Below are 27,805 nucleotides of genomic sequence, written 5' to 3' on the forward strand. Positions count from 1 at the left end.
GAATGTAGTTGTGAAGTTTCCTGTGCGCTATCTCAATGTTAAGTTTGGTACCACTTTAGAATAAGTATCCCTAATACATACCCTGCTGGAAAATCCAGGTTGACCAGTTTAACCATCATGACCAGCTCTGAACCAGCTTCAGTGCAGGACTAAGGTAGTATTCTATGCCGATAGCAGTCAGTGTGCAACCAAAGGTTGTGTCTGCTCATTGGAAGATGCCACAGTTGTTGACAAACATGTATTTACATAGGTGTGTCTACCTAGTACCCACCATAATGTGTACCTATCCACACTAATTATATGTACAGGTACACATCATGTACCTGCCTATAAACTACCACGTAAACACACAGAAAGGGGGATAGCTGTACAACTGAATGTCTTACACTGAAATGTGTCTTCTGCATTTAACTCAACCCTCTGAATCAGAGGGGGGCTGCCTTCATCGACATCCATGTCTACAGAGCCCGGGAAACAGTGGGTCAACTGCCTTGCTCAGGGGCAGAACGACAGATTTTTACCTTGTCAGGTCAGGGATTCAGTCCAGCAACCTTTCGGTTACTGGCCCAACACTCTAACCACTAGGCTACCTGCTGCCCCGGTCACACTATAAAGAGACATCTGTAGTTGTTTGTCATTATCATACCAGCAGTGCAGGTTTTTATCCCTCTGATCAGTACCCTTTCCATGATTCATCACGTAATTCATTATGCAGTAAGAAAACAATTTAAAAACTATTAAAGAGCAATTGATTGTAGATTCAGTCGAAACCAAATATGCCAGCTGTAGAGAAACACGTACAGAATTAAGAAATTGTGTCTTAAAGCAAAAGCCCCTACATGAATCTTCAACATACCTTCTTATTATTATTGTGGGGTTTGCGAAGCAAAAGCCCCAGCTTCCATCTTCGACATACTTCTTATTTTCTTCTTATTCTTTAGCACGCTACTCCTCTTACACCGTTGAAGCTAGAAACGCAAACTTTAAAACGTTTAGAATGGTCACGCTCGAGTTGCTTGACATCTCAAAAATATTATATATATATATATTTTTTTTTTCCTCCATCCCCCTGTATGGGATCACTTCCAACTTCCATTTACTGTCAATTCAACAATACAACTTTAGACACGAATCAGCTACTGTACGCTGACTACTTTTCTAAAAAGTTATCCAAATCTGTAAAAATAACAGAAATATCCAGTAGGGATCTAACAATACAGCTGTTTTAGTAACCGCAACAACATTTTCTGGAACTTTTTTTGAGAACAACTGCTGTTTTGAACATTCCCCCAACAAGTCATACAAAAACATAAAGGACATGAAATCTTCCTCTGCTGCTCTGCTATTCAAATCCAATAATAGATTACGAATAGCTTGTACCAATCAATAGGATGACCTGGAATGATGAGAAGATTTCTAACGATCACTAGCTTTGATCTCCTACTCAGGATCATCCTCCATGCTCTAAATGACTCAATTGTCTAAAGAGAAGGGTAGGCTGTACCCCTCTGATTGGATAAAGCGGATTAGGAATAGTTTCTACCAATAAAAAGTTAAAGCTGCTTGTCTGAGTTTAGGCTGACAAAAAGTGTCTCGCTAACGTCAGCTAACAGCCTTCTGTGTCATCATTGAGCAGCCCAAACGGAGCCGTTGCTATGGATACTCATAGACTCAGAGGACAAAAAATGATGACGAGGGTGAAGTGACCACAATTACTGGCCATAACCACACAACTACTGACCACAACTACTGACCACACAACTACTGACCATGGATACACAGACTCAAAGGGCAAAATTATGACAAGGGTGAAGAGTGACCACAATTACAACTACTGACCACCACCACTGAACAAAACTACTGACCATAACTACTGACCACAACCACACAACTACTGACCACAATCACAAACCTACTTACTACAAACACACAACTAGTGACCACAACCAAACAACTACTGAGCAGAGCCACACAGCTTCTGACTGCACACCTACTGACCACACAACTAATCACCATAACTACTGACCACAACCACACAACTATTGACCCAAACACAACAACTGACCACAGCTACTGACCACAAAACTACTTACCACTAGTGACTACAACTACTAACCACAACTACTGATTACAACCACATAAATACTGACCACACAACTACTGACCTAACCTACTGACCACAACCACACAACTACTGAGCACAACTACTGAACCAAACACCTACATACTAAAACAACTGACCACTACTGACCACATATACTGACCACACACACAAAACTACTGAACAAAACTACTGACCTCAACTACTGACCAGTCAACCACAACCACACTACTAGTGACCAAAACCAAACAACTACTGAGCACAGCCACACAACTTCTGACTGCACACCTACCGACCACACATATAATCACCATAACTACTGACCACCACAACTACTGACCACAACCACACAACTATTGACCACAACACAACAACTACTGACCACACAACTACTGACCTAACCTACGGGCCACAACCACACAACTACTGACCACAACCACATAGCTACTGACCAAAACTACCGGCCACAACCACACAACTACTGACCACAACCACATAGCTACTGACCAAAACTACCGGCCACAACCACACAACTACCGACCAAAACTATGGACCATACAACAACTGACCACAACCACACAACTACCGACCAAAACTACTGACCACAACTACTTAGAAGGGATGGGCATTTGAAATGATTTGACTGTTTGAATAACATAATTGAAGTACAACTTTTTAAACTGCTTGCACTACCACAAAAATAATTTTAAAGAGCTTTAGCAAGCCCCACAACTTTACTTGTAAAGTTACAATCTAGTTATTCTTTAGCGCGCTACTCCTACACTGTTTAAGCTAGAAACGCTATTCAAACTTTAAAACGTGAAGAATTGTTTCACTTGTTAAAATATACAACTTTTTGCCTTTTTTTTGTCCTCTTTCACCTTCTATGGGATTTCCTATGGGAGCTCCCCATTGAGACATTATCACTTCCAACTTCCATTCACTTTCAATGCAACAATACAACAACTTTAGACTCAAGTCATCTACTTTAGGTGAAAAAAGTATTAAAAAGGAATAGCTGGTACCAATCAATAGAACAAGCTGTTTTAGTAAACCCATCAACTACTCTCTTTTCATGTCAGAAGCTAGCAGATTCATTACTTACCAATACCAACTGCAAATTCCAATAAAACTACATCACGTTTTGAAGTTCACTTTCCTTGCTTTGTATAACAACACTATCATGAATGTAGTTACAAAGTTTTGTGGGTCAGAGTGCAGTATTTATTTAGTTAAATTTTTTAAAACTTTGTTGTTATCTAGCATGTTTCTCATACTGGCTTTAGCCATAAGGCAGCAGTGTTGCCAAGGCTACTGTTGCCTAGCAATGCTTGACTGGGAGGGAGAGAATGTCTTCTTAGCTCGACAAATTCCCATGATTTGTGAGTCTTTTTCAGACCAAACAGCTAGCATTAAGATTTCTAATGTGTCCCCCGGTCTAGACAACCTGGAAGGTTATAGTGAAAATGTCTAATGCTCACCAGCATCATTCTCATGATCATGCTCCGTGCTCTAAAAAGCTTAACTGTCTAGTTTGCCTGTCTATAAAGAGAAGGGTGGGCTGTACCCCGGTTGGATAGAGTGGATTAGGAATAGTTTTTACCAATAAAAAGTTACAGCTGTTTGTCGGAGTTTAGAGTGACAAAAAGGCTTGCTAACATCAGCTAACATCAGCTCTCTGTGTCATCATTGAGCAGCCCAAATGGATCCGTTGCTATGGATACTCACAGACCCAGAGCGCAAAAATTATGATGAGGATGAAGAGGTGAGCACAATTACTGACCACAACCACACAACTATTGACCACACAACTACTGACCACAACCGCACAAAAACTGAGCACTTGACCACAACTACTGACCACATCTAGTGACCACAGACAAACAAGTACTGATCACAACCGCACAATCACTGACCACACAACTAGAGAAATGGCATCGACAGAGATGGTCGCCTTGCTTTGCGTTCTTAGGGAAACTATGCAGTAGTTACCAGAGCATACCGGAGCATATGCGTTCAATGGCTCAGACACGAGGTGCATGTGGTAGGTTCTACAGGAAATCACGGAGTACAAAAACAAAAACAGCCGCGTCACGGACACCGACGTCACGCTTCCAGACAAACTAAACACCTTCTTTGCCCGCTTTGAGGATAATACAGTGCCACAGTCTCGGCTCGCTAACAAAGACTGCATCACCCCACTCACCTTCTCCGTGGCTGACGTGAGTAAAACATTTAAACTTGTTAACCCAGGTGGATGGGTCATTTACAGACATATTTCAATCGCTCCCTATCTCAGTTTGTTGTCCCCACATGCTTCAAGATGGCCACCATTGTCCCTGTACCCAAGAAGGCAAAGAAAACTAAATGACTACCGCCCCGTAGCACTCACTTCTGTCATCATGAAGTGCTTTGAGAGACTAGTCAAGGATCATATCACCTCTACCTTACCTGTCACCCTAGACCCACTTCAGTTTGCATACCGCCCCAACAGGTCCACAGATGACACAATCGCCATCACACTGCACACTACCCTATCCCCTCTGGATAAAAATAATACCGATGTAAGAATGCTGTTCATTGACTACAGCTCAGCATTCAACACCATAGTACCCTCCAAGCTCATCATCAAGCTGGAGGTCCTGGGTCTCAACCCCGCCCTGTGCAACTGGGTCCTGGACTTTTTTGACGGGCTGCCCCCAGGTGGTGAAGGTAGGTAACAACATCTCCACTTCGCTGACCTTCAACACTGGGGCCCCACAAGGGTGTGTGCTCAGCCCTCTCCTGTACTCCCTGTTCACCCACGACTGCATTGCCATGCACACCTCCAACTCAATCATCAAGTTTGCAGATGACACAACAGCCTGATCACCAACAATGATGAGACAGCCTACAGGGAGGAGGTGAGGGCACTCGGAGTGAGGTGTCAGGAAAACAATCTTTCACTCAACTTCAACAAAACAAAGGAGATGATCGTGGACTTCAGGAAACAGCAGAGGGAGCACCCCCCTATCCACATCGAAGGGACAGCAGTGGAGAAGTTGGAACGTTTTAATTTCTTGAGCGTACACATCACAGACAAACTGAAATGGTCCACCCATACAGACAGTGTGGTGAAGGCACAAGAACGTCTCTTCAACCTCCACAACACCTCCAGCACCCAATGTCACAGATTGGCTTAAAAGATCATCAAGAAAAATAACCACCCGAGCAACTGCCTGTTCACACCACCGCTATCATCCAGAAGGCGAGGTCAGTACAGGTGCATCAAAGCTAGGACTGAGAGATAGAAGCTGTTTTTCAATCTCAAGGCCATCAGACTGCAAAATAGCAATCACTCACTCAGAGAGGGTGCTGCCTACATTGAGACCCAATCACTGGACACATTAATAAATGGATCACGAGTCACTATAAACAATGCCACTAAATCAAATCAAATGTATTTATAAAGCTCTTCTTACATCAGCTGATATATCAAAGTGCTGTACAGAAACCCAGCCTAAAACCCCAAACAGCAAGCAATGCAGGTGTAGAAGCATGGTGGCTAGGAATATCTCCCTAGAAAGGCGAAAACCTAGGAAGAAACCGAGAGAGGAACCAGGCTATGAGGGGTGGCCAGTCTTCTTCTGGCTGTGCCGGGTGGAGAATATAACAGAACATGGCCAAGATTTTCAAAGGTGACCAGCAGGGTCAAATAATAATAATCACAGTGGATGTCGAGGGTGTAACAGGTCAGCACCTCAGGAGTAAATGTCAGTTGGCTTTTCATAGCCGTTCATTCAGAGTATCTCTGGCCAGATAGTCCTGAGGCATGGTCCTCGGGCTCAGGTCCTCTGAGAGAGAGAAAGACAGAAGGAGAGTTAGAGAGCATACTTAAATGCACACAGGACACCAGATGAGACAGGAGAAATACTCCAGATATAACAGACTGGGCCTAGCCCTCCGACACATAAACTACTGCAGCATAAATACTGGAGGCTGAGACAGGAGTGGTCGGGAGACACTGTGGCCCCATCCGACGATACCCCCAGACAGGGCCAAATAGGCAGGATATAACCCCGGACAGGGCCAAACAGGCAGAATATAACCCCACCCACTATGCCAAAGCACAGCCCCCACACCACGAGAGGGATATCTTCAACCATCAACTTACCATCCTGAGACAAGACCGTGTATAGCCCACAAAGATCTCTGCCACGGCACCACCCAAGGGGGGCTCCAAAATAATGGCACTTTAATATTGTCTTACATTTCTCATAACATATACTGTATTGTTTTACCATCTACTGCACCTTGCCTATGCCGCTCAGCCATCGCTCATCCATATACTTACAGTTGAAGTCGGAAGTTTACATTCTATTAAGTTGGAATCATTAAACCTTGTTTTTCAACCACTCCACACATTTCTTGTTAACAAACTATAGTTTTGGCAAGTCGGTTAGGACATCTACTTTGTGCATGACACAAATAATTTTTACAACAACTGTTTACAGACAGATTATTTCACTTATAATTCACTGCATCACAATTCCAGTTGGTCAGAAGTTTACATACACTAAGTTGACTGAGCCTTTAAACAGCTTGGAAAATTCCAGAAAATGATGTCATGGCTTTAGAAGCTTCTGATAGACTAATTTACATCATTTGAGTTAATTGGAGGTGTAACTGTGGATGTATTTCAAGGCCTACCTTCAAACTCAGTGCCTCTTTGCTTGACATCATTGGAAAATCAAAAGAAATTAGCCAAGACCGCAGAAAAAAATGTAGACCTCCACAAGTCTGGTTGATTCTTGGGAGCAATTTCCAAATGCCTGAAGGTACCGCGTTCATCTGTACAAACAATAGTATGCAAGTATAAACACCATGGGACCGCTCAGGAAGGAGACACGTTCGTTCTGTCTCCTAGAGATGAACATACTTGGTGTGAAAAGTGCAAATCAATCCCAGAACAACAGCAAAGGACCTTGTGAAGATACTGGAGGAAACAGGTAGAAAAGTATCTATATCCACAGTAAAACAAGTCCTATATCGACATAACGTCAAAGGCCGCTCAGCAAGGAAGAAGCCACTGCTCCAAAACCGCCATAAAAAATCTAGACTATGGTTTGCAACCTCACATGGTGACAAAGATCGTACTTTTTGGCGAAATGTCCTTTGGTCTGATGAAACAAAAATATAACTGTTTGGCCATAATGTCCATTGTTATCTTTGGAGAAAAAAAGGGGGAGGTTTGCAAGCTGAAAAACACCATCCCAACTGTGAAGCACGGGTGTGGCAGCATCATATTGTGGGGGTGCTTTGCTGCAGGAGGGACTGGTGCATTTCTCAAAATAGATGGCTTCATGAGGTAGGAAAATTATGTGGATATATTGAAGTAACATCTCAAGACATCAGTCAGGAAGTTAAAGCTTGGCCTGCAATTGCTCGGCCTCCGACCGCAAGGCACTACAGAGGGTAATGCATACTGTCCAATACATCACTGGGACCAAGCTGCCTGCCATCCAGGACTTCTACACCAGGCGATGTCAGAGGAAGGCCCTAATAATGGTCAAAGACCCCAGCCATCCCAGTCATAAACTATTCTCTCTACTACCGCATGGCAAATGTTACGGGAGTGCCAAGTCTAGGACAAAAAGTATTCTCAAAAGTTTTTACCCCCAAGCCATAAGACTCCTGAACAGGTAATCAAATGGCTACCCGGACTATTTGCATTGTGTGCCCTCTCAACCCCTCTTTTACGCTGCTGCTACTCTCTGTTTATCATATATGCACATTTACTTTAACTATACATTCATGTGCATATGTACATACTACCTCAATTTGCCCCGACCAACCAGTGCGCCCACACATTGGCTAACCGGGCTATCTGCATTGTGTCCCACCAACCCCTCTTTACGCTTCTGCTACTCTCTGTTCATCATATATGCATAGTCACTTTAACCATATCTACATGTACATACTACCTCAATCAGCCTGACTAACCGGTGTCTGTATGTAGCCTCGCTACTTTTATAGCTTCGCTACTCTTTTTCACTGTCTTTTTACTGTTGTTTTTATTTCTTTACTTACCTTTCTTTGCACTATTGGTTAGAGCCTGTAAGTAAGCATTTCACTGTAAGGTCTACTACCTGTTGTATTCAGCATTTCACTGTAAGGTCTACTACACCTGTTGTATTCAGCATTTCACTGTAAGGTCTACTACACCTGTTGTATTCAGCATTTCACTGTAAGGTCTACTACCTGTTGTATTCAGCATTTCACTGTAAGGTCTACTACCTGTTGTATTCAGCATTTCACTGTAAGGTCTACTACCTGTTGTATTCAGCATTTCACTGTAAGGTCTACTACACCTGTTGTATTCAGCATTTCACTGTAAGGTCTACTACCTGTTGTATTCAGCATTTCACTGTAAGGTCTACTACACCTGTTGTATTCAGCATTTCACTGTAAGGTCTACTACCTGTTGTATTCAGCATTTCACTGTAAGGTCTACTACACCTGTTGTATTCAGAATTTCACTGTGAGGTCTACTACCTGTTGTATTCAGCATTTCACTGTAAGGTCTACTACCTGTTGTATTCAGCATTTCACTGTAAGGTCTACTACACCTGTTGTATTCAGCATTTCACTGTAAGGTTTACTACCTGTTGTATTCGGCGCATGTGGCAAATCAATTTGAATCAAGGCGCCCTCTCCGAAAAGGTTAATTGACCCACAGTCCCACGCGGTGACATTCTGGAATTTATATTTGTTTTGTGCGGGCACCCCATATCCCTGGCAAGATACCGCCCTGGGTGGCTGCCCATGTCGCCTATGTCTAAATCCGCCACTTCCAACAAGTGATATATGTTTCAGCAAGATTGGATTTTTTTTTGCCATTAGAAGGAAGCGTTATAGTATGTTTAGCAGTGATGTCCCATCCTTTCAGGCTGCTGGCCTGAAGTAGGACTAAATACATTTAAATTGTGGAGTAGGGTATTTATTATTATTATATCATTTCATTTTTTTGTGAGTGTAGTGTTATATGATAGGGTATTTGTTGATTATATATATATTTTTTTAGTGGTTAGAGCGTTGGACTAGTAACTGGAAGGTTGCAAGTTCAAACCCCTGAGCTGACAAGGTACAAATCTGTCGTTCTGCCCCTGAACAGGCAGTTAACCCACTGTTCCCAGGCCATCATTGAAAATAAGAATTTGTTCTTAACTGACTTGCCTAGTTAAATAAAGGTTTAAAAAAGTATAAGGGAGTTATACTCCAGTCTAGTAGATGGCGGTAATGCAACATTATTGGATGCCAACTGCCGTTAAACCTCATCAATGAAGAAAACGTGGATCAGAGTGGCCATTATACAGCGAGTTTTCTTTGTAGGGGGCGACAGGGAAATAACAGTGCCGTCCCACACGGTGTATACGTGGGACATACAAATACCAGGAAGATTAACTAGCTTTGTATTGAGGATATCGGTACCGACGGCTCGTTGATGATAGAGAGCTGCGCATCGTTAAGTTAGCTACAACGCCATCCATAGTTCCGGTTGACGTTATTTCATTACTTCACCATATCCACCAGTTAGCTAAAAACAGCACATCTGATCAGTTTTCAAAATGGACGATAAAGTCTTTACGATGGAATTAGACCAATGGATCGAGCAACTGAATGAATGCAAGCAACTATCGGAGAATCAAGTGAGAACGCTCTGCGAAAAGGTAAGGACATCCAACTGTTTCTTCACCGCTCGCTTCATAGCTCTCCCTGACCGAGGTTGCAGTCCAGACACTAAGACACACCCCTCAGCCTCAAATGAAGCGGACACTTCTGATGACGTTTCATGACGTCTGACGAGCGTACAGTTGCAGGGGGAGGAGTTATTTTTAAATGGACCGCCCTTGCCCGGAAATGTGTCACTAGTTCATCCCGCGATGGTTGTGTTTTCAGCCACCGGTGGTGCTTTATATGCGCTACAGTCAATTATGAGTGCATGTCTACTTATATTAGCTATATAATTATTAATATATGCCTACTGTATGATAGCTAGCAAATTAATTAGCTAACTGACGTTAGCCTGCCTATCTGGAACTTCAGAAAGAACATTTCCAAAAGATAATTAAAATAACATATTTGCTTTTTACGAGATGTTTGTGTAGTCATGTGCATTAGTAGCACAATTTCTAATTATTTTTCATTTGTTTTTACTTACAATTGTATGTAGACTCCTCTATTAATGTTGTTTTTATGTTTTGTCAGGCTTTTCTTAGCAGTTGTGCAATTGTCACAAATTGAATTATGGGGAATTTCAGGCCCAGGAGTGAACATAATTGTACACTCGCAAACTCAACTAAAAACGAGGGCTGCAGAGCTTACGTTGCAAACTTCCCTTGCTTGGCTAATCATTTGTACCGCCCTCCAAAATGGTGATGGGGATTCCCCCAAGGGAATAAGTCAAGGGTAAGTGGAGGAGGGTATGTCTTTTATGAGTTTGAACCGCAGCTCGAGTCTAATACCTACATGTTTCAAGCAAACCACAATAGTCCCTGTATTCAAGAAAGCGAAGGTAACCTGCCTAACCTCTTTCTAAAATTATCAGCTGAAAGTGTTGCAACCTCTGTTACAAGCCTGTTCAACCTCTTTTGTATCGTCTGAGATCCCCAAAGATTGGAATGCTGCCGCGGTCATCACCCTCTTCAAAGGGGGATACGCTCTAGACCAAAACTGCTACAGACCTATATCTATCCTTCCCTGCCTTTCTAAGGTCTTCAAAGGCCAAGTTAACAAACAGATCACTGACCAGTTCGAATCCCTCTGTGCCTTCTCCGCTATGCAATATGGTTTTCGAGCTGGTCATGGGTGCCACACTCAAGGGCTTAAACGACATCATAACCGCCATCAATAAGAGACAATACTGTGCAGCTGTATTCATCAACCTGGCCAAGGCTTTCGACTCTGTCAATCACCACATTCTTATCAGCAGACTCAACATTCTTGGTTTCTCAAATGACTGCCTCGCCTGGTTCACCAACTACTACAGTTCAGTGTGTCAAATCGGAGGGCCTGTTGTCCGGACCTCTGGAGGTCTGCTCGTGCTACAGGGTTCAATTCTTGGGCTGACTCTTTTCTCTGTATACATCAAATGATGTCGCTCTTGCTGCTGGTGATTCTCTGATCCACCTCTACGCAGACGACACCATTCTGTATACTTCTGGCCATTCTTTGGACACTGTGTTAACTAACTTCCAGATGAGCTTCAATGCCATACAACTCTCCTTCCGTGGCCTCCAACTGCTATTAAATGTAAATAAAACTAAATGAATGCTCTTTAACCGATCGCTGCCCGCACCTTCCCACCTGTCCAGCATCACTACTCTGGACGGTTCTGACTTAGAATAGGTTGACAACTACAAATAACTAGGTGTCTGGTTAGAGTGTAAACTCTCCTTCCAGACTCATATTAAGCATCTCCAATCCAAAATTAAATCTAGAATTGGCCTCCTATTTTGCAACAAAGCCTCCTTCACTCATGCTGCCAAACATTCCCTCGTAAAACTGACTATCCTGCTGATCCTTGACTTCGGCGATGCCATTTACAAAATAGCCTCCAACACTCTACTCAGCAAACTGGACGCAGTCTATCACAGTGTCATCCGTTTTGTCACAACTCCATATACTACCCTTCACTGCGACCTGTATGCTCTCGTTGGCTGGCCCTCGCTTTGTATTCGTCGCCAAAACCTGAAGCTGGAGACTCATATCTCCCTCACTAACTTTAAGCACCAGCTGTCAGAGCAGCTCACAGATCACTGCACCTGTACATAGCCCATCTGTAAATAGCCCATCCAACTGTCTCATCCCCATACTGTTATTTTTTTCTTCTTTTCTTCTTTTGCACCCCAGTATCTCTACTTGCACATTCATCACTCCAGTTTTTAAATTGTCATTATTTCGCCACTATGGCCTTTTTATTGTCTTACCTCCCTTATCTTACCTCATTTGCACACTCTGTACATAGACTTATTGACTATTTGTTTGTTTATCCCATGTGTAACTCTGTTTTGTGTTGCACTGCTTTTCTTTATCTTGGCCAGGTCGCAGTTTTATATGAGAACTTGTTCTCAACTAGCTTACCTGCTTCAATAAAGGTGAAATTAAATGTAAAAAAATAAATGACTACCGCCCCTAGCACTCACGTCGTTAGCTAAGAAATTGGCTCACATCAACACCCTCATCCCTCAAACCCTTGCCTAGACCCACTCCAATTGGCAATACCCCCCAGAATGCTGTTCAAATCAAACCAAACTTTGTCATATGTACCAAATACAACATGTGTAGACCTTACTGTGAAATGCTTACTTACAAGCTTTTAACCAACAGTGCAGTTCAAGGAAGAGTTACCAAATAAACTAAAGTAACAATAAAATAACAATAAGGCTATATACAGGTGTACCGGTACCGAGTCAATGTGCAGGGATTCATTGACTACAGCTCAGCGTTCGACGCCATAGTGCCCACAAAGCTCATCACTATGCCCTGGGACTAAATACCTCCCTCTGCAACTGGATCCTGGACTTCCTGACGGGCCGCCCCTAGGTGGTAAGAGTTGGCAACCACATCTGCCATGCTGATCCTCAACGCGGGGGTGTGTGCTTAGTTCCCTCCTGTACTCCCTGTTCACCCAAGACTGCGTGGCCAAGCACGACTCGAACACCATTAAGTTTGCTGACAACACAGGTAGGCCTGATCATCGACAATGATGAGACAGCCTATAGGGAGGAAGTCCGAGACCTGGCATGGGTCCCCAGATCCTAAAAAGTTCCACAGCGGCACCGCTGAGAGCATCCTCACCGGTTGCATCACCGCCTGGTATTGCAACTGCTCGGTATCCGACCTTAAAATGCCACAGAGGGCAGTGCGTACGGCCCAGTACATCGCTGGGGTCAAGCTTCCTGCCATCCAGGACCTATATACTAGGCGGAGTCAGAGGAAGGACCCAAATTATTTAAAAATGTTTACCCTGCTACTACTCGCTGTTTATTATATATGCATAGTCACCTTACCCCTACCTACTAACCTGTACCCCCGCACATTGAATCTGTACCCCTGTATATAGCCTCATTATTATTATTTTGTGTTGCATTAATTTTTTTGTTTATTTTGTAAATATTTTCTTAACCAACAATGCATTTCAAGAATGAGTTAAGGGCTCGAAAGGTCTGTAGACCTTACCTTTTCATGGTATTTGGCACATGTGACATACAATTTGATAACTATGGGTGTGTTCTTAAATTCAATCTGGAGTGCTGGAGTGCTGGAGTGCTGGAGTGCTGGAGTGCTGGAGTGCTGGAGTGCTGGAGTGCTGGAGTGCTGCAGTGCTGGAGTGCTGGAGTGCTGGAGTGCTGGAGTGCTGGAGTGCTGGAGTGCTGGAGTGCTGGAGTGCTGGAGTGCAGTGCTGGAGTGCTGGAGTGCTGGAGTGCTGGAGTGCTGGAGTGCTGGAGTGCTGGAGTGCTGGAGTGCTGGAGTGCTGGAGTGCTGCAGTGCTGGAGTGCTGGAGTGCTGGAGTGCTGGAGTGCTGGAGTGCTGGAGTGCTGGAGTGCTGGAGTGCTGGAGTGCTGGAGTGCTGGAGTGCTGGAGTGCTGGAGTGCTGGAGTGCTGGAGTGCTGGAGTGCTGGAGTGCTGGAGTGCTGGAGTGCTGGAGTGCTGGAGTGCTGGAGTGCTGGAGTGCTGGAGTGCTGGAGTGCTGGAGTGCTGGAGTGCTGGAGTGCTGGAGTGCTGGAGTGCTGGAGTGCTGGAGTGCTGGAGTGCTGGAGTGCTGGAGTGCTGGAGTGCTGGAGTGCTGGAGTGCTGCAGTGCTGGAGTGCTGGAGTGCTGGAGTGCTGGAGTGCTGGAGTGCTGGAGTGCTGGAGTGCTGCAGTGCTGGAGTGCTGGAGTGCTGCAGTGCTGGAGTGCTGGAGTGTGGAGTGGCAGTGTGCTGGAGTGCTGGAGTGCTGGAGTGCTGGAGTGCTGGAGTGCTGCAGTGCTGGAGTGCTGGAGTGCTGGAGTGCTGGAGTGCTGGAGTGCTGGAGTGCAGTGCTGGAGTGCTGGAGTGCTGCAGTGCTGGAGTGCTGGAGTGCTGGAGTGCTGGAGTGCTGGAGTGCTGCAGTGCTGGAGTGCTGGAGTGCTGCAGTGCTGGAGTGCTGGAGTGCTGCAGTGCTGGAGTGCTGGAGTGCTGCAGTGCTGGAGTGCTGGAGTGCTGCAGTGCTGGAGTGCTGGAGTGCTGCAGTGCTGGAGTGCTGGAGTGCTGCAGTGCTGGAGTGCTGGAGTGCTGCAGTGCTGGAGTGCTGGAGTGCTGCAGTGCTGGAGTGCTGCAGTGCTGGAGTGCTGGAGTGCTGGAGTGCTGGTGCTGGAGTGCTGGAGTGCTGCAGTGCTGGAGTGCTGGAGTGCTGGAGTGCTGGAGTGCTGGAGTGCTGCAGTGCTGGAGTGCTGGAGTGCTGGAGTGCTGGAGTGCTGCAGTGCTGGAGTGCTGGAGTGCTGGAGTGCTGCAGTGCTGGAGTGCTGGAGTGCTGGAGTGCTGGAGTGCTGCAGTGCTGGAGTGCTGGAGTGCTGGAGTGCTGGAGTGCTGGAGTGCTGGAGTGCTGGAGTGCTGGAGTGCTGGAGTGCTGGAGTGCTGGAGTGCTGCAGTGCTGGAGTGCTGGAGTGCTGGAGTGCTGGAGTGCTGCAGTGCTGGAGTGCTGGAGTGCTGGAGTGCTGGAGTGCTGGAGTGCTGGAGTGCTGGAGTGCTGGAGTGCTGCAGTGCTGGAGTGCTGGAGTGCTGGAGTGCTGCAGTGCTGGAGTGCTGGAGTGCTGGAGTGCTGAGTGCGCTCTGGTCATTTGTAAATTCATCAGTTATTCTGCGCTCTGGCACACTGAGATGAGAGCGCTCTGAAATCTAAGTATATTTTTACATTTATTTTTTATGGAACCTTTTATTTAACTAGGCAAGTCCGTTAAAAAAAATCTTATTCTTACCCCGGCCAAACCTGGATGACACTGGGCCAATTGTGCGCCGCCATATGGGACCAATCACGACCGAGATACAGCCTACAAGCCAGAGTGACTTTATGAACACACCCTATGTTTCCATTACTGGGCGTTACCGGTTAGTTTAGCTATCCAAAACGCCAACATAGTACCGCCCAGAGCAGGTTAGTTTAGCTATCCAAAACGCCAACAGGTTAGTTTAGCTATCCAAAACGCCAACATAGTACCGCCCAGAGCAGGTTAGTTTAGCTATCCAAAACGCCAACATAGTACCGCCCAGAGCAGGTTAGTTTAGCTATCCAAAACGCCAACATAGTACCGCCCAGAGCAGGCAGCCATCCAAAACGATACCGCCCAGAGCAGGTTAGTTTAGCTATCCAAAACGCCATAGTACCGCCCAGAGCAGGTTAGTTTAGCCATCCAAAACGCCAACATAGTACCGCCCAGAGCAGGTTAGTTTAATAATCTGGCTAAATTCTCAATTTGGGGGGAAAATGTATGTTATAAACGTCCGTGTCCAGTTAAAGGTGATTCTACAGAAAAATCTTCCATGTTGTGCAGGTCTTTGTTTTGGGGGAACTGTGCCACTGTCGTCCACTTCTACACGTGTCTGCGTCACATAAAACGACTAGTTCCTGCAAAGATGCTGTGATATGCTAGATGTGCGGCAGCTAAGATGGCAAGTTGCCCGAGGTGCCTCCTCACGCAATGCAAATAGGGTGACCACATTTAAAATAACCCAATGCGGATAACAGGATGATTTTGTGGGACATTCATGGAACAGTGTATCCAACATGAATACATTTTTTGGGCACAAGTTCTTGAAATTGTCCACGTTGACTGACCTTCATGTCTTAAAGTAATGATGGACTGTCATTTCTCTTTGCTTATTTGAGCTGTTCTTGTCATAATATGGACTTGGTCTTTTACCAAATAGGGCTGTTTTCTGTATACCACCATTAACTTGTCACAAAATAACTGATTTGCTCCAATGCATTAAGAAGGAAATAAATTCCACAAATGAACTTTTAACAAGGCACACCTGTTAATTGAAATGCATTCCAGGTGACTACCTCATGAAGCTGCTTGAGAGAATGCCTTGACAGCTTTGCACAGTATTGGCAAAGGGTGGCTACTTTGAAAAATATTAAATATATTTTGATTTGTTAAACACTTTTTGGGGGGGTTGCATGATTCCATATCAAATCAAATCAAATCAAATTTATTTATATAGCCCTTCGTACATCAGCTGATATCTCAAAGTGCTGTACAGAAGCCCAGCCTAAAACCCCAAACAGCAAACAATGCAGGTGTAAAAGCAGTGTGTGTTATATGTGTTATTTTCATAGGTTTGATATCTTCACTGTTCAACAATGTAGAAAATGTGTGTATATATATATATATCTCTTTTTTTATTTTATTTTTTACCTTGAATGAGTAGGTGTGTCAACTTTAGGCTGGTACTGTACATATTCAAAAATGTATCAAAACGTTGACCAGAGGACGATATTCAGAAATGATTTCATACAGCTCGGTCTACACCCCCTGGTGCCACATTCTTGGCTTCCCGCTTCCTGCCACTATATCCATCACAAAGCGAATGCACAAGTTGCATTTTGAAAGCCTTCAGGGACATGCGCCTGTGGTTTCTGTGAAGGAGCCTTTGCAGGGTCCCCCACACAATGTAAGCATGATAATAGCAATTTTGAGCATACCCCAAAACACTTACTTCCACTATTTCCTGGCTGTCCGTCCAACATTATAGTAGCTCCTGAACAGGTCGATGGTCAACCCCAACAATTTTCTTTCTTGTTGTAATCCAGGACCAGCTCTGGAACACAGAACTGAATGTTGTTCCTGTATTTTGATACTGGTTTTAGGGTGTCATTCTCTGAGCTATTAGAAAGTACACCTCATTTGTCCCTCCCGCAGCACACCATAACATTATCCACAGACCATTTTTGAATCTGACCTCTGTGGAGCTTGCCCTCCATAATGGGGGAATTCGTCCTATTGTGCCTTACTGTGCCACAATAGTATGTGTTAGTGCCAAGAAAATCTCTCACCAGGGGTTTGAGGGAAAATAAGATGTCATCATAGACCTGGTGATCTGACAAGCGAGAGCCCCACATGAGCTCAATGACACCTATAAGGCTAAGCCAACCTCTGTTGCTTCATCCCCCTGATCTGTGTACACACTGAAAGCAAGGCAGTAGCCAGTCAAGGAGTCAGACACCATATTTTTATCCCCCACTTTTTGGGGGCATTTACTGCTTTCACAGTAGCCTACCGTTGGTAGATGACGTAGTAGTTGAAGTAGTTTGGGTTAATTCTCTTGCAGTTTTCTGATAAAAAGCCTGACTTTGTCATTTCTGTCACATTGGCTGAATTTGGATTGAAGAAGTACATGTATTTACTAGGGATGCACCAATATGTCATTTTGGCCGATACCGATATTTAAATAATTGTGGCCTTTTAAGTATTATAGTACAGTTAAATAGTTGAAACACACACTGACCAAAAAGTTATTTTGTTGCCATGTCCCCATTTCCAGTAAAACCTATTTCTTTCACTTACTTGCTGTGTTGTTTTGTTCATTTGTTTCATTCTCAACCAGGATTTCATCATACATGTCAATCAGTGAAGTTTCAGCTCTGTCTGTCCATGGCCTCTATTCCTCTGCACTGTCACTGCTCTGTCTGTCCGTGGCCTCTCTTCCTCTGCACTGTCACTGCTCTGTCTGTCCGTGGCCTCTCTTCCTCTGCACTGTCACTGCTCTGTCTGTCCGTGGCCTCTCTTCCTCTGCACTGTCACTGCTCTGTCTGTCCGTGGCCTCTCTTCCTCTGCACTGTCACTGTGTCCATTTCCATCTTGTCCAGCTCTGTCTGTCCGTGGCCTCTCTTCCTCTGCACTGTCACTGCTCTGTCTGTCCGTGGCCTCTCTTCCTCTGCACTGTCACTGCTCTGTCTGTCCGTGGCCTCTCTTCCTCTGCACTGTCACTGTGTCCATTTCCATCTTGTCCAGCTGTATCTAATATTTCACATAAACCCTGTTTCTTGTCTGCATCGAAGTAGCAGTCCTTGTACCTAGCATCGAGCATGGTGGTGACACAGTGGAGGCTCAGAGAGAATGCCTGTTAAAGAAGTAGCGGTCCTTGTACCTAGCATCGAGCATGGTGGAGACACAGTAAAGAGGCTCAGAGAGAATGCCTGTTAAAGAAGTAGCGGTCCTTGTACCTAGCATCGAGCATGGTGGTGACACAGTGGAGGCTCAGAGAGAATGCCTGTTAAAGAAGTAGCGGTCCTTGTACCTAGCATCGAGCATGGTGGTGACACAGTGGAGGCTCAGAGAGAATGCCTGTTAAAGAAGTAGCGGTCCTTGTACCTAGCATCCAGCATGGTGGTGACACAGTGGAGGCTCAGAGAGAATGCCTGTTAAAGAAGTAGCGGTCCTTGTACCTAGCATCGAGCATGGTGGTGACACAGTGGAGGCTCAGAGAGAATGCCACCTAATCGCTTGTTCAGTACTTTTGTAAGTTTAACCCCACGGTCTGTGTGGGCAGTTTTGTTGAGCATGCGTTTCAATGCCATGACAGGGCATCAAGTCTGCTGCAGGCGCAGTTGATAAGCTTGTATCTCGAGTCAGTTGTTTGAATGGAGCTAGGCGTGTGTTCATGTTCTCAAATGCCATTGAACTGGCAGCAGCGGAATGAGAACCAGCACAGTCTTGTGCTTTCCTCAGTACTAAATCCTTGTCGACCCACTATACTGTCAGACTCGGCATGTTCATGGGGCTGACATCGCTCGTCCAAATGTCAGTTGTGAAGCTAATAGCAGTGACACCCATAACAAGTAGCTCATGGATGTGCTTTTCAATAATAATGTGTAACTCCGCCAGGGCAACATTTCTTTTCAAATGACTGCTTGACTTTAACTTGTTTAGTTGTTGGAAGTGTGCACTTACAGTTAGTCAGCCACCAATTGTGCAAGTTCTCCCACTTAAAAAGATGAGAGGCCTGCAATTTTCATCATAGGTACACTTCAACTATGACAGACAAAATGAGAAAACAAATCCAGAAAATCACATAGGATTTTTTGGGATTTTTTATTAATTAATTTGCAAATAATGGTGGAAAATAAGTATTTGGTCACCTACAAACAAGCAAGATATCTGGCTCTCACAGACCTGTAACGTCTTCTTTAAGAGGCTCCTCTGTCCTCCACTCGTTACCTGTATTAATGGCACTTGTTTGAACTTGTTATCAGTATAAAAGACACCTGTCCACAACCTCAAACAGTCACACTCCAAACTCCACTATGGCCAAGACCAAAGAGCTGTCAAAGGACACCAGAAACAAAATTGTAGACCTGCACTTGGATGGGAAGACTGAATCTGCAATAGGTAAGCAGCTTGGTTTGAAGAAAGCAACTGTGGGAGCAATTATTAGGAATTATTATTAGGAATAAATGGAAGACATACAAGACCACTGATAATCTCCCTCGATCTGGGGCTCCACGCAATATCTCACCCCGTGGGGTCAAAATGATCACAAGAACGGTGAGCAAAAATCCCAGAACCACATGGGGGGACCTAGTGAATGACCTGCAGAGAGCTGGGACAAAAGTAACAAAGCCTACCATCAGTAACATACTACGCCACCAGGGACTCAAATCCTGCAGTGCCAAACGTGTCCCCCTGCTTAAGCCAGTACATGTCCAGGCCCGTCTGAAGTTTGCTAGAGAGCATTTGGATGATACAGAAGAAGATTGGGAGAATGTCATATGGTCAGATGAAACCAAAATATAACTTTTTGGTAAAAATTCAACTCGTCGTGTTTGGAGGACAAAGAATGCTGAGTTGCATCCAAAGAACATCATACCTACTGTGAAGCATGGGGGTGGAAGCATCATGTTTTGGGGCTGTTTTTCTGCAAAGGGACCAGGACGACTGATCCGTGTAAAGGAAAGAATGAATGGGGCCATGTATCGTGAGATTTTGAGGGAAAACCTCCTTCCATCAGCAAGGGCATTGAAGATGAAACGTGGCTGGGTCTTTCAGCATGACAATGATCCCAAACACACCGCCCGGGCAACGAAGGAGTGGCTTCGTAAGAAGCATTTCAAGGTCCTGGAGTGGCCTAGCCAGTCTCCACATCTCAACCCCATAGAAAATCTTTGGAGGGAGTTGAAAGTCCGTGTTGCCCAGCAACACCCCCTAAACATCACTGCTCTAGAGGAGATCTGCATGGAGGAATGGGCTAAAAAACCAGCAACATTGTGTGAAAACCTTGTGAAGACATACAGAAAACGTTTGACCTCTGACATTGCCAACAAAGGGTATATAACAAAGTATTGAGATAAACTTTTGTTATTGACCAAATACTTATTTTCCACCATAATTTGCAAATAAATTAATTAAAAATCCTACAATATGATTTTCTGTATTTTTTTTTTCTCATTTTGCCTCATAGTTGAAGTGTACCTACGATGAGGCCTCTCTCATCGTTTTAAGTGGGAGAACTTGCACAATTGGTGGCTGACTAAATACTTTTTTGCCCCACTGTAGTATTTTTCAGCTTTTGAGCTTCTGTGTAGCGCTGTATTTTTTTTGTGGCATCGTTACGTCATCGACCTACGTTTATATAGGTATGCACGTCAGCTTTGACATCGGTTTTGCACATCGGAGTTAAACTAGACATCGGGCCTATTGGCATTTTTAGCTAATATTGTCCGATTTGGATGCGTCTGCATCCGCCTATGTCACACTTCTATATCTGCGTTTGAAAGGTGACAGAGTTAGAGCGTTGTTTGTCAGACCATGAGACATCTTGAAAATCGGTCTTCTCACAAAATCGTCTGGATCGTCGGAACGGTATGGACTACAAACACATCTATGGAAAGATGAGACTCAAGAAAACGATGGCGCTCTACAACAAGCGTCTTAGGACTTGTCTGAAGTCGGTACAGCTGATCTGCCTACTTCTGTCTGAAGCGTCCAAACAGTTTGGGCTACACACTAGTATGAACCCTCTGTGGAAAGGTGAGACTCTTACGTACATGTTTTTCCCACAGGCCTCACAAGACTGGTCTGAAGGTCCCCTGTACTGGAAGTATAAATGTAGACTGTTTAATGCCAAAAATAAGTGGTTAAATACATGTATTTAAAAAAAATACAAGGAAACAAATGTTTCCTGATCTTGTATCTCTCAAATATAGGACAGACACTTCAGAAGGACCTTCCTATGGAATTCTTTGGTGTGGGCTAATAGCAGTAAGGTCAAATAAAATTTACATGAAGCATCCCTACAAAAAATATTTTAAGGGGTCGTAAAATTCTAAATCAAATAGAAAAATTATCCTTAGTATAACCTTCTGTAAACAATTCCATGTAGCTTAGTAACCCCCTGCTTAGATGGGGCGTAGACTCTTATGGTTAAACACCATATCTGGTGGGAAAAAACAGACTCCTACTACTTTCAAAAACCACTTCAAAACCCCATGCCAATGTCACTTTAGGCCCAGGCTGGGTTGTGCAAGGAATGGTGAGACACAGGGCAGACACAACAGGCTGGGCTGTGCAAGGAATGGTGAGACACAGGGCAGACACAACAGGCTGGGCTGTGCAAGGAATGGTGAGACACAGGGCAGACACAACAGGCTGGGCTGTGCAAGGAATGGTGAGACACAGGGCAGACACAACAGGCTGGGCTGTGCAAGGAATGGTGAGACACAGGGCAGACACAACAGGCTGGGCTGTGCAAGGAATGGTGAGACACAGGGCAGACACAACAGGCTGGGCTGTGCAAGGAATGGTGAGACACAGGGCAGACACAACAGGCTGGGCTGTGCAAGGAATGGTGAGACACAGGGCAGACACAACAGGCTGGGCTGTGCAAGGAATGGTGAGACACAGGGCAGACACAACAGGCTGGGCTGTGCAAGGAATGGTGAGACACAGGGCAGACACAACAGGCTGGGCTGTGCAAGGAATGGTGAGACACAGGGCAGACACAACAGGCTGGGCTGTGCAAGGAATGGTGAGACACAGGGCAGACACAACAGGCTGGGCTGTGCAAGGAATGGTGAGACACAGGGCAGACACAACAGGCTGGGCTGTGCAAGGAATGGTGAGACACAGGGCAGACACAACAGGCTGGGCTGTGCAAGGAATGGTGAGACACAGGGCAGACACAACAGGCTGGGCTGTGCAAGGAATGGTGAGACACAGGGCAGACACAACAGGCTGGGCTGTGCAAGGAATGGTGAGACACAGGGCAGACACAACAGGCTGGGCTGTGCAAGGAATGGTGAGACACAGGGCAGACACAACAGGCTGGGCTGTGCAAGGAATGGTGAGACACAGGGCAGACACAACAGGCTGGGCTGTGCAAGGAATGGTGAGACACAGGGCAGACACAACAGGCTGGGCTGTGCAAGGAATGGTGAGACACAGGGCAGACACAACAGGCTGAGCTGTGCAAGGAATGGTGAGACACAGGGCAGACACAACAGGCTGGGCTGTGCAAGGAATGGTGAGACACAGGGCAGACACAACAGGCTGGGCTGTGCAAGGAATGGTGAGACACAGGGCAGACACAACAGGCTGGGCTGTGCAAGGAATGGTGAGACACAGGGCAGACACAACAGTTGGGTTGTGCAAGGAATGGTGAGACACAGGGCAGACACAACAGGCTGGGCTGTGCAAGTAATGGTGAGACACAGGGCAGACACAACAGGCTGGGCTGTTGCTCCCCATAGATGCTCCTCTACTCTCCTCTCCTTCCACTCCTCCCTCCCTCGTCCTCTCTGACGGATGGATGATCAGACAGGATAGAGCACACAAAGACGTTCATGGATGACCAGCAGGGTCTGATTATAACCGTAAAAGCTGTATAGTCAACACAGGGCTGTTACGGTGACCGTATTACTGTCACACCAGCGTTCACCAATCATGACCGCAGTCAAATTCCACGTGACCGTTTAGTTACGGTAACTAGGTTTCTCCAAGCTCTGATACCTGCTGATGCTCATGAGTAGCCTACCAAACTTGCTAACTACCTGGTACTCAGCACTCTATTGTCCCTCTAGTTACTCTGACACCAATGCAAATATTATCGAAAATCAGAGCCCATATGCTCATGTTGCGCAATATTTCTATAGGCTATGCAATTGTTTGAGAAAACTGAGTGATGACCTCTATATAAAAAGAGGTACCATCAGCTTTCTATAGGCTAGGCCTACTATATTTATTCTTCTGTAGCTCAGTTGGTAGAGCATGGCGCTTGTAACGCCAGGGTAGTGGGTTCAATCCCCGGGACCACCCATACGTAGAATGTATGCACACATGACTGTAAGTCGCTTTGGATAAAAGCGTCTGCTAAATGGCATATATTATTATATTATATATTATTTATCATTTCCTAATATTAAGCACATTGCTTTACAACAGGAGTAAAGCCTACCAGGTTGGTATGAAAATGAACCACAGGAAAACGCATCCTCCGTTTGCTGTTTAAATGCATACGACAAGTGTTTTTTTTCCACCCGGCCACTGTTTCTAGACAGGTGCATGATAATGGTCCATTCTAAATCAAAACACATTTCACACACATTATTTAGTATTAGTGATGCACCGATATCTGGTATTTTCCTTGCCAAAAAAAGGGTACCAATAACCAGGGCTGGGCGATATGGCCAAAATCTCATGTCCCGATATAGGTCATTTCATATCCCGATAACGATACATATCATGATATAGCACATTTTCTGTAAATTGATGAAATGACCATGTGTAAAGGCCTATTTCTTATTACATTGTTAATAATGCTCAACAAATAAAAGGTACTTCTTTTATTTAGAACCTTTGTGAAAATGTTCAATTAAGCATGTAATACAATATGAATGTATAAAAGGGAAATGTAGTTGTAAAGAATATAAATATAGGCCTAAAATATATTAAAATATATATTTAGCGACTTGCCTTTTTTGCATGTTTTTTTGGCATTAATACGTGTCACATCAATTTGCATTTGTTACCTTGGGTCGAGTGTTAGCACCAATTCACGAAACCCCTGTTTCTTGACCCTGTAAATTGGGGCCATGTCTTTGCAGATGTAAGTTGTAACGGCAGCTGTTATCTCTTCCATCTTCGTGATTCTTTGCCATATGGTGTGACGAGGGCAAAAGCCTCTTGCAACGTCTGAGACTGGGGTTTGTTTTGAGCACTCGACCGTAGACTCTCTCCGTACTGTTTCACATGATTCTTCCGTAGGTGGTAAAGGAGGTTAGTGGTGTTTGAGCCTGTTTTCTGGACCGGCCTGTTTCACATGATTCTTCCGTAGGTGGTAAAGGAGGTTAGTGGTGTTTGAGCCTGTTTTCTGGACCGGCCTGCAGTATATTTTGCAGAGGACGGTTTTCTGGTCCGTCAGACTTTTCATACCCAAACCACATCCATGTGACCGAAGTAGCACCTCTTAGGTACGAGCTCTGTGTCACATTCACTCTGCTCCATGTTTGTTTGTGTTGCAAATTTCCTTCCACACGATACGTGTGGAAGAACACAGAGCGTTGTCCAATTGACAAAAAATATTGCCGAACTGGATCAGACAGTGCACAGCAGGGCAGTGCATGGTTAACATTGAGTAAATTGCCAAGACTCCTATTTGATATAGGCCATTTCAATGAATATGTTATATTTACACAAAGAGAGAGAACAATGTAGACAGAGCTAAGAGTCTCACCAAAGCAAAGGAAAATATCCAGTCAGAAAACACTTCTCGCTCTCTCTCTCTCTCTCAGATGATCTGGGCCAATAGCAGAAGTCTATTTTTATAGTGGACACTCCAGTGTGTTATTGTTATACAAGCCAAAATGCTATATTTTCTCTCCATACGATACACAGCATAAACAGTTGAAGTTGGAAGTTTACATAGGTTGGTGTCATTAAAACTCGTTTTTCAACCACTCCACAGATTTCTTGTTAAAAACAATCTAAACATAGAATTGACTGAAATCGTACACCTATGCATTCTCCACATCTCAAATAGTGTGAGCTATACAGCAATTGAAATACCGAATGATTTCATAAATACAGCAATACAAATGTGCATGCAGCCTTGAAAAACATACAGTGCCTTGCAAAAGTATTATTGTATATTTCAAACTTTTTTAACAAATCAAACACTGAAAAATTGGGCCTTTACTTTCAGTGCAGCAAACTCTCTCCAGAAGTTCAGTGAGGATCTCTGAATGATCCAATGTTGACCTAAATGACTAATGATGATAAATACAATCCACCTGTGTGTAATCAAGTCTCCGTATAAATGCACCTGCACTGTGATAGTCTCAGAGGTCCGTTAAAAGCGCAGAGAGCATCATGAAGAACAAGGAACACACCAGGCAGGTCCGAGATACTGTTGTGAAGAAGTTTAAAGCCGGATTTGAATACAAAAAGATTTCCCAAGCTTTAAACATCCCAAGGAGCACTGTGCAAGCGATAATATTGAAATGGAAGGAGTATCAGACCACTGCAAATCTACCAAGACCTGGCCGTCCCTCTAAACTTTCAGCTCATACAAAGAGAAGACTGATCAGAGATGCAGCCAAGAGGCCCATGATCACTCTGGATGAACTGCAGAGATCTACAGCTGAGGTGGGAGACTCTGTCCATAGGACAACAATCAGTCGTATATTGCACAAATCTGGCCTTTATGGAAGAGTGGCAAGAAGAAAGCCATTTCTTAAAGATATCCATAAAAAGTGTTGTTTAAAGTTTGCCACAAGCCACCGGGGAGACACACCAAACATGTGGAAGAAGGTGCTCTGGTCAGATGAAACCAAAATTGAACTTTTTGGCAACAATGCAAAACGTTATGTTTGGCGTAAAAGCAACACAGCTCATCACTCTGAACACATCGTCCCCACTGTCAAACATGGTGGTGGCAGCATCATGGGTTGGGCCTGCCTTTCTTCAGCAGGGACAGGGAAGATGGTTAAAATTGATGGGAAGATGGATGGAGCCAAATACAGGACCATTCTGGAAGAACCTGATGGAGTCTGCAAAAGACCTGAGACTGGGATGGAGATTTGTCTTCCAACAAGACAATGATCGAAAACATAAAGCAAAATCTACAATGGAATGGTTCAAAAATAAACATATCCAGGTGTTAGAATGGCCAAGTCAAAGTCCAGACCTGAATCCAATCGAGAATCTGTGGAAAGAACTGGAAACTGCTGTTCACAAATGCTCTCCATCCAACCTCACTGAGCTCGAGCTGTTTTGCAAGGAGGAATGGGAAAAACTCTGTCTCTCGATGTGCAAAACTGATAGAGACATACCCCAAGCGACTTACAGCTGTAATCGCAGCAAAAGGTGGCGCTACAAAGTATTAACTTAAGGGGGCTGAATAATTTTGCACGCCCAATTTTTCAGTTTTTGATTTATTAAAAAAGTTTGAAATATCCAATAAATGTCGTTCCACTTCATGATTGTGTCCCACTTGTTGTTGATTCTTCACAAAAAAATACAGTTTTATATCTTTATGTTTGAAGCCTGAAATGTGGCAAAAGGTCCCAAAGTTCAAGGGGGCAGAATACTTTCGCAAGGCACTGTATTAGTCATACTGTGACGTTCTCCTTGGGTATAATCAGGAATCGTGGCCAATATCTAACGTTATCAATATACATTGCTGTCATGTGTTGAGATAATGAAGATCACCAAATGCAGTGGTTGAGATATTACCTTCAGATTACGTTGCCTTAATGTTTTAGGAAGGTCATGACATTATCAATCCATTTCGTTGGGGTTGGTCGTGGTTACGTAACGTGTTTGCTAGGTATTTGGCAAAGGAAACATTTCTGGTTGGTCTCGGAATGTAAAACCGTTAGGAAGGGACATTTTTAAAACGGGATTAAGTGAAGTAGCAGCAAATATGTTGAATGAGCAACTAATGAGCAAGTTTGTCAAAATCCTTTAGGCTTATACCTTTCTTGCCTGGCGACTCACCCTGAAATTAATTCTGCTGCTCAATCGATCGCTACATGCATTCATTGTGGAAAGAAACATCACTTGGCCGACGCGATGTGGATGGGTAGCCAGGCAAATATCTTTCAGCCTAATATGTATTTTTACTTAGTTTTGTATTTCTTTTTTTAGAAGCATGCTTTTTGTAATTAATTATCTTCACCAAGTTTACCTGGAATTTAGCCCGAAAGGATTTGACAAATGTGAAATGTCCAAACTACATCTCCATACCAGTCATTTGATTGTTTGACCTCAATCAGTTTCATGGAATTTAGATGCATATATTTAGTTTCATGCATTTAGATCTTGAAATACTGTGTTTGTGAACGAATTAGAGCAGGTGTTAAATATTAGCCTTGTATTTTTTGAGGACTATTCAGCTTCAGCTAACCACCCTAAAATCTTGTTAGAAATGAACAGAAACATTATAGGTCTACTATGATCTGATATTATATTATGTTATGTGAAATACAAATGAATCATTGTGATCTTGCAACTTTACTAAACAAGCACCATTGTGAGAAGTGATGAATTTTATATTTATTCTAATAATAAGTGTTGAGTGACTATTAGGCGTAGGTAACAGATCTTGATGCAATGATGTTTACCCTATCAGTCCTGAGACCCCAGCAAAAATCTGTTTTAATTTATCTGCATGTCCAGCCCTCACATTTAGCCTTACAATGAAGTGTT

General features: G+C 44.2%; 1 protein-coding gene across 1 annotated transcript in view; it reads left to right on the plus strand.

The window, feature by feature from the left end:
* Nucleotides 1-9,419: 9,419 nt before the first annotated feature.
* The window catches only part of LOC124016626 (serine/threonine-protein phosphatase 2A catalytic subunit beta isoform), a 33,768-nt gene continuing 15,382 nt past the window's right edge, over nt 9,420-27,805 (plus strand). The window contains exon 1 of the mRNA XM_046332153.1: nt 9,420-9,810. Within this exon, the coding sequence (XP_046188109.1) occupies nt 9,709-9,810 (102 nt within the window). The 5' untranslated portion in view covers nt 9,420-9,708. The remainder of the gene's footprint in view (nt 9,811-27,805) is intronic.

The sequence above is a fragment of the Oncorhynchus gorbuscha genome, linkage group LGY (genome assembly GCF_021184085.1).
Source record: "Oncorhynchus gorbuscha isolate QuinsamMale2020 ecotype Even-year linkage group LGY, OgorEven_v1.0, whole genome shotgun sequence".
Taxonomy (NCBI): Eukaryota; Metazoa; Chordata; class Actinopteri; order Salmoniformes; family Salmonidae; genus Oncorhynchus; species Oncorhynchus gorbuscha.